Below are 13,671 nucleotides of genomic sequence, written 5' to 3' on the forward strand. Positions count from 1 at the left end.
TAAAATTTGGTTAATTTATAACCAATAAATAACTTTTTGGGTAAAAAAAGAGTTATTAAAATACTTATTTAAAACTTTGAGATCAGATTTGGTTAAATTCTAACCTAAAAACAACTTTTTGTGCGAAAAAAAAGTTATTAAAATACTTACTTCAGACTTGGAGTCAAAATTTGGTTATTTTTTAACCCTTAAAACACAAATCTAGAAGTTATTTAAAAACTTATTTATGACTTTGTGTCAAAAACGAGTTATTAAAATACTTTTCTGAAACTTTTGAAGAAATTTGGTTATTTTAAAACCAACTTCAAACTGAGGTTATAATTTAACCAAAAAAATTGGGTTGAAAAAATAACAAGAATGTAACCTGGGTTTTATAAAAGTAAATAAATAGCCAAAATATTTCCTTGGTTTAAAAATGGAATTTTTGAAACTAATTTATGACTTAAAAGTTTATTTTACGTATAATTTTAACCCAAAACAAACCTTCGAAAATACTGGGTTTTTTTTCTAACCTAAAATTAACTACAGACTTTTAGCAACCCGTTTATAGCCGCTTTATGACCGCGGTTATTTGCAGTTATTTTATAACTTTGGTTATTTTGTAACCGAGGTTTGAAATTGTTACTTGGGAAACTAAACCTGACATGAAATCAATTCCGAAAATTGGAAATGGATAATCGACTTTCATTTCCTAATTGAAAAAGCCAGTATAAAAGGGCCAAAATAAAAGAGCTTGCTTCAGAAAATACTACAATTCAATATTGATACAATCATTTATTGACTCTTGCTAATTACTGCTTCTTTTGTGTCATCAGTAAATTCGAGCGTAATGGAGACGTGTTTTGGTTCCAAAACTTCCTTCTTCTCCCAACGGCAATCTAAAACTCCTTAGCTTAAATCACAGAAAGCGGTCGAAGTTAATAAATTCAAGGTCTAGAGTTTAAACGGTTAGAACCTTCATTATTTTTTAATAGCTTAGAACTTGATATAATATAAATCTAAAAGTATTGCTAAATTTAAGCCTGTGTCAGATTGCTTATGAACTACATTTTGGTCACAGTAAGTTACCCATGTAACTCCTGGTCGACATTAATTTTGGTGATTCGATTTCATGAGAATCAGAAAGAACAAACCAAGAAAAATCAATGAATAATAAGGTTTTTTATAGAAATTTCTTATTATTTTTATATATTTTTTAACAAATTTTTTATAACAAAAATTGTGACAAATATTTGTACAATAAGTTGGTTCAAGTTATAAGGACTTGAAACAAAAATATACTGTTCTGTAGGTTTTTGGTGTGTTGAACTAGAATTCGAAATCAGACAAAATTAATCACCAAGTTGTTGACTTTTTGGATATATTCTTTTATATAAGAAATGTTATAAATATTTTTAAAATTCCTTGGAATGACTATGGGAATGACATATACATTAGGGTGTGTCAAAATGCTAAAGTATGGAATTTTCAAATGTAATAGCTTTTAAATGTTGCAGTACTTATCAAAAATAAATCCTGCGTTTACAATTTTCATTTTAATTCATATCTTTGGCTTGCTTAAAATATATTAAGAAATCGAAAAAATTTGAACTTTTAGAGATTTTTGAAATATTATGTTTTTTTTTAATTGTGCCATTTGAATACAAAAACAAATATATTAAATATAAATATATATAAGGAAAAACTTTTAAGCTTATATTTGTTCCAATTGAACACTTAGTAAAGAAGCTGTGAAATAATATGCGAAGAAAAAAAATCATTTTTTCATATAAAATCGTGTTTTTCATAACAACTTTAACCGATTTGAGCGAGCCAAAGACGAACGATATTAACATTTTTTTTTACATATTACACTGCACAACAAAATTAAAGTTTTTGTATGATGAATAAACCAAACAATACTTTTCCAAAGGTTTTTGATGTGCTGAACTCGAATCCGAATTCAGAAATATTCTATCAGCTCCGGTTTTTAAAATATTATAGTTAGAAAATGCAAAAACACCTGATTCTGAAGTTATGCTGCATTGTGAGGGAATTTTTTTCATAACTCTTTTTGAAGGTTTGTATAAAGAATTGCTTTTCTTCTTTAAAAGTCTGTTTAAATCTTTGCGATATCTTTTTTATAATCCGAGATATTTGAAGTTACTGCAGTTTGAAATAACGTTTATTGATAAAATAAGCCAAAACACACGTACCTAAACTTAAGATATCTCCTATAATAAAACAGATATCGGAAAGATTTAAACAGATTTTCAAAGAAGGAAAGCAGTTCTTATAGAAACCGTTAAAAATTGTTTTGAAATAAGGTACCTCACATCATAGCATAACGTCAAAAACAGCCAAAACACGCTTTTTTCGCAAATTCTTACGGCAATATTTCAAGAACTAAGATTGATGGAATATTTCTGACTTCATATTCGAGTTAAGCATACCAAAAACTATTGGAAAAGTATACTTGGGTTTATTCAAAATAAAAATTGTCAAATTTTGTTGACCAGAGCTATCAGCCAAAAAACGTGTTTTTGCATTTTTTAATGGCAATATTTCAAAAACTAGAGCTGATAGAACATTTCTGAAACCGGATTCGAGTTCAGCACACCAAAAACCCTTGGAAAAGTATTGTATAGTTTATTCCAAAACCTTGTTGTGCAGTGTTATTAAACCTTAGACCCTAATAAAACTTTTGACCACTATTACATTGCAAAATTATAGTACTTTTTTTCGGCCATACAATAGTGACACACCCTAATATATACAGGGTGTCCCAAAAGTAATGGATCAAACGAAATATGCTGATAGGCCAACTTAAGGGCTCTCAGAATTTGGTAACTTGTTCATCCCAAATCCTTACGGTTTTCGATTTAATGCAGTTTTTGTGAAATTTCGAAAAATGCCGACTTTGCATCAGTATTTTTCTTCCTCCGCTCATAATTGATTTTTGTTTTTTACAATTCTTTCACTAAAACGTTGCCTAATAATAGGAAATAATTAATTAATCAAAATATTTTTTATTTCATACGCCATTTCGCTGCAAATTAATTAACAGTTCCATGTTTTATAAAAACTCAATTTCTTTCTTTTATTTCAGAGCAATACCCTGAAAAAAATTTGCATGGTGTGTTACTGGTTTATTATTTTAAAAACTTGCCGTGTTATTGCAGTTTTCAAAAATGCATAAAAGTTTCCAAAGTTGTAATTAGAACAAAAGATATTACAATTTAAATGCAACAAAACAGGGCTTTTCAGAGAAAAATAACAAAGAAAAATAAACACATTTTCTCGACTGTTGTTTGTTTATTTCTTTTTGAATAAAAGTCTCGACTTTTGTTTGTTATTTTTCTCTGAAAAACCCTGTTTTGTTGCATTTAAATTGTAATATCTTTTGTTCTAATTACAACTTTGGAAACTTTTATGCATTTTTGAAAACTGCAATAACACGGCAAGTTTTTAAAATAATAAACCAGTATCACACCATGCAAATTTTTTTCAGGGTATTGCTCTGAAATAAAAGAAAGAAATTGAGTTTTTATAAAACATGGAACTGTTAATTAATTTGCAGCGAAATGGCGTATGAAATAAAAAATATTTTGATTAATTAATTATTTCCTATTATTAGGCAACGTTTTAGTGAAAGAATTGTAAAAAAACAAAAATCAATTATGAGCGGAGGAAGAAAAATACTGATGCAAAGTCGGCATTTTTCGAAATTTCACAAAAACTGCATTAAATCGAAAACCGTAAGGATTTGGGATGAACAAGTTACCAAATTCTGAGAGCCCTTAAGTTGGCCTATCAGCATATTTCGTTTGATCCATTACTTTTGGGACACCCTGTATACAATTCTAGAATAAATTGTTATAATTCGTAATGATTTCTATTATAGTACAATTTTCTTTCTTTCGAGACATTTTTAAATCTTAATAATAACAACAAATCTTAAATAACAACATTAGTAATTTTATAATTTCAATGTAATCACTTAGTACTTCTCCACAAGAAAAATTTTACATTTCCTTCACTGTCAAAGTTTTTCTGGACCAAAAATGTCAACATTTGCCAAGCATTAAAGAATAACTAATAAGATCCAAGGGAATATTGAAAATTGAGTTATTTATTTATCTGTTCACAATCATCAACACCGAAGCCAAAAATCAAAGCTACTTAATTTAACGCAACGTTTTCCTCAGGACACCCTAATGTAAATGGATGTATGAACATTTTCAAGTTGAAAAACATTTTATTTTTATTCGCAAATGCAAAACAAATTCCTTTGAACTAATTTCTGAAAACTTCAACTTCAAGCTCTGAAAAATACTTTCAGTTCCGTAATATAAAAAAAAGAGGAGGAATACCTCTTTATATGCTAATTTCTTTTGTTTGTATCATTTCATGTCACATTTGAATGCTGCTAAAGGTGCGGACTCTGAATAAAAATGTAGAAATATATAGGAAGTTAAATATAAATACATACGCATACATATGTGTATGTAATTTTGTTTTCCTATTTTTTGTGTGAGTCCTTAATTGTGTGCTTTCGTCATATATTTTGTGTTGTTTGTTCGAAATCAAAGTCAAAAGAAAGTCATTTCGGTTGCTCATAAAATATTTATAAGCGTAACCGGTAGAAATTAGGTAGGAATGTTGATCTGTTTTTGTATGTGTGTGTGTGTTTGCAGTTGAGTATTTTATTCATGCACGCCCACACACATGATGGAACATAAATATGGTTAAATTTCTGCTTTTTTTTTTGTGTAGGTATGCACACAAAAAGGGTGTTTTTTTTCAAAATAGAATTTTTATTTTGAAAACACTCGGATCCAAACAGAAAGGTTAAAATACATTATTCATATATTTCAAAACTTTTATTCACACAAAGTCAACTTTTTAATATAGATAAAAATATAAACACATAAAATTCAACTTTTTTTTATGATTATTTTTATTACATTTGAAAAAAAAACACCCTATCTGCCCTACAGGCTTCACAAAAATAAAAGTGGAATTCTACTAACGTAAACTGTATTACTGTGTTTTGGGTATGTTTGAACAAAAAAAAAAAGAAATATAAATGTTTTGATATAAAAAGGGATTCCACGGGATTGCTCATGATAATCAAATTCCATTTGCTGTCGAGTTCCATTAATAATAATGAGAATGACCAATCGCCGTATAGTGGAGTAACTGAAATTCTCATTTTGTAGCATTATTCTTGGATTAACTTATCAGAATTATGACCTTGTTAGGTTTATTTTTTTTTCTTTTGTGCTTTATTTATGTTTAATCTGTGGATCATCATTCAAATAAACACATTATTGCTATAAGGTAGGAAATGCTATTCCAGGAGAAGCAAACAAATAACATATTTTTACTTGGGATAAAAGAATTTTATATTATATCAAGTTAAACATTCTTAAATAAATCAAGCTTGTCATAACAATCAAAATTGACAATATGATGATAGGAAATGCGAACAAAAATTATGTGGGTCATTTGGGAATTTAAGTCACTCATAAAGCTTTGTTGAATTATTTGACTTTTTCGTTAATTTTAAAACTTCCATCTCCTAAAATAAAAAAATTATGTAAAATCTTGTGGAACGTTTTTACTAATGCAAATCTGCGGTCATATACAGGGTGTCCCAAAAGTAATGGATCAAACGAAATATGCTGATTGGCCTACTTAAGGGCTTTCAGAATTTGGTAACTTGTTCATCGCAAATCCTTACGGTTTTTGATTTAATGCAATTCTTGTGAAATTTCGAAAAATCCCTACTTTGCAACAGTATTTTGCTTCCTGCGCCCATTATTGATTTTTGTTTTTTTTAAATTCTTTTACAAAAACATTGCCAAATAATTAGGAACAATTAATTAATCAAAATATTTTTTATTCCATACGCCATTGCGCTGCAAATTAACTAACAGTTTCAAGTTTTAGCGCAAAAAATGAATACTCATTAACGTGTTTTTTTAACTTAAATGATATGAAAGTGTAAAAAACAACTTAAAAAACGAAGAAAATTGTGTTTGATGCAAAATTGTGGAAAAACGGTTGTCCGCAGAATAAAAGTTTTGAGACAAACTAAAACTGTAATAAATTCTTGATTGGTTGTAAAAAAAATCTTTCAAATCAAACGTAGTTTGGCAAAGATAAGGCCAGTTAAAGGACAAGAGAGCAAAAATCATAAAACCGTGGCCACGCGTGGTAACTCGAAAACGGGACGAAAACGAGAAAATTACCTCATAAGTTTTTCGACTTAAAATGACCTCATGAATCCATGGTTTTCATTTGGGGCGGTGACTATGGGACACAATGTATAAAAGAATATAGTCCAAAATAGTCAAAAAAAATAATCTATTTAGCATATTCTAACTGTAATATTGCAAAAACGTTAGCTGATTAATTTTGTCTGATATCGGATTCTAGCCTTCATACGGTCCTCGGGTCATTTTTGACCCATTTTTGGAAAGAAATACGTTTTTCTTGAAAACCTAATTCGTTAAGATTTAATGTTTTATTACTTTTCGTAAAGTTTAAAGTTTAAAATATTTGTAATTTTCATTAAAAATATCTAAACTATTTAATTTTAAACCAAAGCAGTAATAAATTATTCAAATATTTAACGTTTATTCTGAAAAAGTGTTGATGGGTCCAATTTGACCCGAAACCCTCTTACGTTAGTTTCTTTGAGGACCTTATAAAGGCTAGTTCAGCACACGAAAACCCTACAGAACAGTATATTTTTGTTTCAAGTCAAAAGCCAGACAGTTTAAATTTTTAGAATTAAAATGTATTGGGGATTGAATAATTTAAGCAGGCATACAGGTTTGGATTTGGGTAATCCTTAAATGTCCTTTAATTTTCTGTTTTTAAGATATATCTTACAAACATTTTAAAAACGTTATTTCTGACTCTTAATTTTTCGTCGGTATTGAATAAATCTTTCATTAATTTTAATCAACTATAATAATTGTAAACTAAATAGCCTTTTAATAAATCCTTTTTCTCTTTTCTTTCAGGTAAGCCAAAGTATATAATTAGTTTCGTGAGTTGTGAGTACACAAAAATATTTAGTTTTCATATTTACCTATAAAACATATTATTTTCGATGTTAATTGTTTCTAATCAAAAAGAGCTTAACTCATCTCTCAACTAAATAATATGTGTTACAATATAGCAATAAGCCTGTTGAAAAAACCGACAACTGCAGGATAACGAAAAACACAACCGATCAATCTGGTGGTAATAAGGTATTCTCTTTTATTCAAATTAAATCTACTCTACTCTATAACTATATCTTATCTCTATTTTACAAATACATTTACATCTACTTAAATTATCTTATCACTAGTTTTCTTAGGATTCTAAACTAAAAATAAGTGTACAAATAGATAACGACGCAAGATACGATACATCCCTTTATTACAGCCATATTGCTCACAGATGTGTGTCATAAAACACAATCTCTGAGTAATTACGGTTATGTTTGCAAGGGATCAAAGTGACCTAGCGTCGCTATTTATTTGTTCTTCCAAATTATCTAAAGATAATTGAACACCTGTTATTTCCTAACAAATTTGGCAGTATCCCAAAGAATTATAGCCATTTAATATTGCTTGTATACCTAAATGTAATTTTATACAGAGTTAAAAATGGAACTTTATTGTGTAGGGGAGAGGTGCGGACAGTGAGACACTGTCTTAACGAAACTTTGAAGACAGTTTAAGACATATTGTATCTTAATGTTGCAAAAAAACTTGTAGTTAAAGAATGAATGAGAGCATCACATTGGACTAAAATGTAGAAAAAGTCAAAACGTCTCACTGTTTGCAAGGGGTGCGATCAGTGAGACATTCTTAGGTGAAAAAAAAATTAACGAAAACGTCAAATAATTAGGTAATTGACAAGTACCTATATAATTAATTAATTTATGTTACTTTAACCCATTTTTTTCAAAAAAAAAAATAATAACAAAAAGCCAAATAAAAACGAAAGAAAAAACACTACGAAAAAAAAAATCTACGTCTCACTGTTTGCTTTTTAAAAATCTATGTCTCACTGTTTGCTTTTACATAATGTCTCACTGCTTACTTTTCGTCATTTTTCGGAAAAATATAAAATTACAAAAAACGAGAAGGAATTCTAATTGCATGATATTTTTTATGAAAGAACATATACCTACATTAGACTGATTCAAAAAAAATTTTTTTTTTTGTTCAAAGCATTGTTGAAAATATTGTTGGAAATGACGATAAAAAAATACTGTCAAAGTTTCAGCCCTTAATGTTAACATTTAGTACCGCCGCATCGCAAATTTCTATTTCCGATACGATTTGTATGGGAAGAATTGTGTATTTGTGTTTAGATTTTTTTTATCTTTATAATAGTTAATCAAAAAGGTTAGATTTAATCATTTTCTAGTATAAAATTGAACGCTCTACAAAATTGCATTTATAAAATTTAAAAAAAACGGACGCGAAAAATTAATTAAAACAATTTTTAGTTGAAAAAATGAATAATTCAAATTTATTGAAGAAATCTAATATGTATTAGGGGTTTGAAAGTTATATAAAAAGATCTGTGAAACCAAAACACAACATAGAATACAAATATTCGAAAATTTTGCCAAATTTTTTGAAAAACCTAATAATTTCGTCAAAAAATCGGAAAAAAATGAGAAAAAATTACTTTTTATATTTTAAAGTTGAATAACTTCGAAACGCGGGGGTAAATCAAAAAAATTATTAAAAGCTTTTTTGTAGAGCGGACAATTTTATAAAAGAAAATGATTTTGTCAAGCCTTTTAGATGAATCATTAAAAAGATAAACAATTCTAAACACAAATACACAATCTTTCCCATACAAATCGTATGGGAAATAGAAATTTGCGATGCGGCTGTACTAAATGTTAACATTAAGGGCTGAAACTTTTACATTATTTTTTTATCGTCATTTCCAACAATGCTTTGAACAAAAAAAAAATTTTTTTTGAATCAGTCTAATATACATAAATATAATACATATGTAAAAAAAGTTCTGTCCACTAACTAGATTTTTTTGTGTTATACACTCTTTTTATAACACTCCAAAAACTTCTTTCACCTGATTTTGTGTGATATTTTACGGTGTAGGAAAATGGACAGCTTTAATTTAGTCGGGACAAAATAAAAAAAAAAGACGCACACATGGAAATAAACGTTTTGACCCAAACTAGCGTTACTGTGCTTATTTTCAGAAAAGAGAAAAATGGATTGTCTCACTGTTTGCACTGTCTCACTGTTCGCACCTTTCCCCTACTATACATAAAATCAAGTATCATTTCTTGACATGACTAAATTATTGAAAATTATCCCAAGATTATTTACTTCGTATTAATAAATACAGCATCATTTCTATAACTTTCAGGTTAAATCTTATCTAGCATTGATTATTGTGAATGCAATTAACAAAGTGTTACCACTTCGATCTTATCTACGGTGTAACGTTTCTATTTTAGTTTTGTTACACTTTAATGAAATGGTGTTTCAACACATACAAATAGTGCAGAAAAAAAAGCCAGTTTTAAGAAAACATTTTCTTGAAAAACCCACGACCGAGTCATAATTTGCAACAAATCAACAGAAACCTAACGACTTATTGAGAATTTATAGTAAAAACTCTGATAGCTTTGGAAGTTCATAAGGCATAAAGTTTCAGAAGTTTGCAGTGCAGTCGTATTCTTTCATTGATCGTGTCGGTAGGTAGTCTCTGCTTTAAAGAAAAAATATTTGAACTTAACTTTGTGTCAAAGAGAAAAGAAGAAACAATTATGTTTTCAAAATACACTAGTAATTTAATGATAGGTGTTTTAGTTGCATGTCTTCTAGTACAATTTTCAAGAGCGGAAAGTAAGTTATTCTTTACACTTTATCAGCAAAGTAAGAAAATATTTGTTACTCTTGATTTTTTCGTCAGATTCTTGTACAACTCCATATAACAAAAATGGAACTTGCATCTCAATACGCGATTGCGCACCTCTTCTGTCACTTATTTCAAAGACACCTCTCTCGGACGCTGATAAACAATTTGCGAAACAATCTCAGTGTGAGAATGGAATTGGTAGCTTACCGCATGTTTGTTGTCCAACTGAGGAACCCTCAGTTAACAATGGAGAAGGAAATATCTTACCTTCTGTGCCACAATGTGGAAAAGTTTCACCGGGTAACCGTATCTTAAATGGAATTCACCCTTCATTGGATGAATTTCCTTGGTTGGCACTTCTGGAGCACTCGGATATTCAAAGTAGGTGAAGAATTTTTTTTGGATCACTTCTTGGAAAGTTTAATTTTTTTTTAAAAGATGATAATAGGTCCGTTTTTTACTGTGTGGGAAGTCTTATCAATTCAAGATACGTCTTAACTGCAGCACACTGCATTACAGGAGCCATTCTTCAAAGAGTTGGACCATTGTATGTGTTTGTACTCTAAATTTTTCTTCTCAATTTTTGGAGTAAGTTTCACTTGTTTTTGTTTAGAAATCGTGTTCGACTTGGAGAATATGATCTCTCCGTGGAAATCGATTGTGAGGGAGGAATTTGTGCCGATACTTTTGTTAATATGAAAATTGAAGCGACAATACCTCATCCGCAGTACAATGAGTCAAATCGAAATAGGGAAAATGATATTGGACTTATTCGTTTAGATGAAGTTGTTACTTATACAAAATATATCAAACCAATTTGTTTGCCATCGGCATTGGGTCAACCATCATCATTGACAACGGGTACTAATTTAATAGTATCTGGTTGGGGTGATACTACTATAAGTGAGTTGATTTTTAGGGATTTTTTAATTTGTGTATTTAAAGATGCTATAACTTTCTGTTCTTTGATAGGTCGAGAAAGCTACATTAAGCAAAAAGTATTCATACCCATCATAGATTTTCAGGAGTGTTCTGAAAAATATGCAACAAGACGCATACAACTTGCATCTTCACAACTTTGTGCCGGTGACCAATCGTTTAGAGGCAGTTGCGTAGGTGACTCTGGTGAACCGCTTATGAGCGGAGGGGGTAAAATTAATTATGCTATTGAAGGTGTTAATTCATTTAATAGATGTGGAATTGATGAATGGCCAGGAGTTTATACAAAAGTATCAGATTTTGAATCTTGGATCAGAAGCACTATTAGACCATAATATGTGTTACTTTAAGCTGATTGATAATATATTCAAAACGAAAACAAAAAAACTAAACGCCAATTAAGCTCGAGAATGAAATGAAAATAAAGAAATTTTTGTCCAGTAAATTAAAATTGGTTTTAGTTATTTTTTAGTCTGTTTCAATTCGGAATATTGATTTAGAATCCTCGTTTTTATGAGTCAGATCCAGTGGATAATTCAGTGGATAAGAATTCCTTACAGTAATGTTATTATTTCACTTTTTATATGTAAATAAAATAAATATAATAGGCTCTAAATGGATGCCCTGCGGTATACCAGAATAAAAATAATTTGATGGGAAATTTTTTAAAAGCACCGACTAAGACTTTCTGACCCACTTAGGTGACCTAAAATCGACTTCTTGATTATTTTAATATTTTCTTTATGACTATGTTTTAGAAAGAAGACATTTAGACCTTTTTAATAATGTATACAAAATTTGATTTGGTTTAACCAAATAAAGCAAAACTAAAAAATACCTTGTTTGGGTTTGGAAATAATTTTATTAATTAAGAGTTTATTTTTTTTTTATTGTGTAACCAAATACCAAACCAAATGTTATAAACAATATATGTCTTCTTTATAAAACAGTCAAAAAATCTAAAATTTAACGAAGATTTAACGAAGTTAGATTTCTTTTAATGGATGAAGTTTTAAACAGTTTCATTTGCGCTAAGTACAAATTTTGGGGGTGTTACGGAATTTTTAAATACCGTTTTTGTATTCGGTGTAACAAGTTCTATAAAACGCAATAGGTCTTCGCCAGCATATATTTAAAACGGCCATAAATTTTTTTTTTATGAATTGCACTAAAATTTTCTTTCAGATAATGAAAGCTTATAAAATTTCAAATATAAGAATATATGAAAAATGGTTGTCCTACGTGCTCCAGAAGCTAGTAAAAAATGTAATTGTTTATAGCAAAATTATTATTAATTTATAAATAATTTGTTATTTAAAAAAAATTTGTAGAGATTTGTAAGACGTACAAAATTTCATTTTCTCATAACTTTTAGCAGAATTGAAATTTTTCAAAAATACTTTGGAACATTATTTTTAACATATAATTCTTCCGATTTATGCGAAAATTTGACTTTGTACCAAATTTCATAAATTTTAATCCACTCATTTCTGAGATGCAGTCATTTAAACAAAAATACGTATAAAATTTCATTTGTTTATAACTTCTTTTATAAAAATAAAAAATTTTCAAAAATATTTTGGGATATTGTTTTTAACACAAAAATTTTCATAAATATTCAAAAAAAAAAGTATAAAAACAAAAAGTCGATTTTCGAGAAAGTTTGACTATTAGCTAAATTTGAAGTGAGAACATTATACCTAAATCTGTGAAAATGCAGAATGTAAAGGTACAGTTTTTTAATAAAACACAGTTTTTCATGTGTTTTATTAAGCATAAGAAAAGTCACTTAAATTTTTGAAGAATTTGGTACAGTTTTTAACTAGCTTCTCAAGAAAAGTCACAATAGACCTGGTTTTTGGTAATACCGTGTTGATTCAGGACAATGATTGTTTTAACTTAAACATAGTGATTCGCATAGATTCTCAAATACCTAGTTTAGAAATAAATGATAATCTAGAGCTTCATCCCTATAATTTTGACTTTCTTCTTTCGTGCCTTTCTTGTGTAGGGAAATTACAAATGATTTGTTCCAAACATGGAAAAGCACTAGACAACAATAACAGGTATACAATTCTTGTTTAGATTTGACATTAGCTAAGCAATGTTGTCATGTCAGTATTACTGTCAAAGTTTATATCAGTAAAGTATGAAAAGAATTTCAAAAAGTCAAAGTCTTGACAATTTTCGTCAAATTTATTGCAGCCTATTGCAGCAAAGCTAATTTTTTTCATAGGTTATAACTTTGAAGTTGACTTATCTGGATCAAAAGTACAATTCAGCATAAGGTCTTGATGTGAATTGATACTTAAAACACGTGATAAATTTAAATTTCTTTCTGACATACGAAGCATATTACAACAAGATCAATTTTACCAAGGTTATCCGATAATTTTTTCACTCAATGATTGCTTCAAAAATCATGATCAAATTCATACAACACAGTCGTGAGACGTGCAGCCACTTAGCTTAATATTTATTTTGGCAATTTCATCAAATTTATTTTAGGAATTTTAGCTCGTCTCGCCTTAGCAATGGAACATAATCAATTGGAAGTGCTTCAATATTTCAATTTATTTTTCTTGAAATAAATCCAATTTCTGATGATTTCGTTTATATATACTCGTCTTGTTGTATTTTAATTTTTATCTCATTTTTTTCTTTACCTCATTAAAATTCAACGAAGGATGTTTATGTGTAATGAACCTGACCTTGTAATGATTTTTTGTTTGTTCTTCATCTTGAATGAAAAAAAAAGAAAAAAATTAAACAAACGTATATTCTAACTTATTTAAATATTTCATGAATCATGACAGATATTTCTACTCTTGTTTC

General features: G+C 28.7%; 2 protein-coding genes and 1 long non-coding RNA gene across 8 annotated transcripts in view; 2 read left to right on the plus strand and 1 right to left on the minus strand.

Moving 5' to 3' along the window:
• LOC129914068 (uncharacterized) overlaps positions 1-13,671 on the minus strand; it is a 145,921-nt gene that overhangs the window by 65,002 nt on the left and 67,248 nt on the right. The window lies entirely within an intron of this gene.
• Positions 1-13,671, plus strand: part of LOC129914056 (fasciclin-1) — a 161,883-nt gene that overhangs the window by 30,216 nt on the left and 117,996 nt on the right. The gene's annotated exons all lie outside the window — the stretch shown is intronic.
• On the plus strand, positions 9,757-11,287 carry LOC129914060 (serine protease 7-like). The gene is made up of 5 exons (XM_055993108.1): positions 9,757-9,884; positions 9,952-10,278; positions 10,336-10,444; positions 10,511-10,800; positions 10,870-11,287. The coding sequence occupies exons 1-5, from the start codon at positions 9,806-9,808 to the stop codon at positions 11,169-11,171; spliced, it is 1,107 nt and encodes a 368-aa protein (XP_055849083.1). The 5' UTR covers positions 9,757-9,805; the 3' UTR covers positions 11,172-11,287.

This window comes from Episyrphus balteatus, chromosome 3, assembly GCF_945859705.1.
Source record: "Episyrphus balteatus chromosome 3, idEpiBalt1.1, whole genome shotgun sequence".
NCBI classification, from domain to species: Eukaryota; Metazoa; Arthropoda; class Insecta; order Diptera; family Syrphidae; genus Episyrphus; species Episyrphus balteatus.

Excerpts from the sequence above, each read along its gene's own strand:
- LOC129914060 (XM_055993108.1), top strand. The coding sequence starts at position 9,806 with ATGTTTTCAAAATACACTAGTAATTTAATGATAGGTGTTTTAGTTGCA. Across the intron at positions 9,885-9,951 it reads ACAATTTTCAAGAGCGGAAA|ATTCTTGTACAACTCCATAT; the intron begins GTAAGTTATTCT and ends TTTTTTCGTCAG. Across the intron at positions 10,279-10,335 it reads GGAGCACTCGGATATTCAAA|ATGATAATAGGTCCGTTTTT; the intron begins GTAGGTGAAGAA and ends TTTTTTTAAAAG.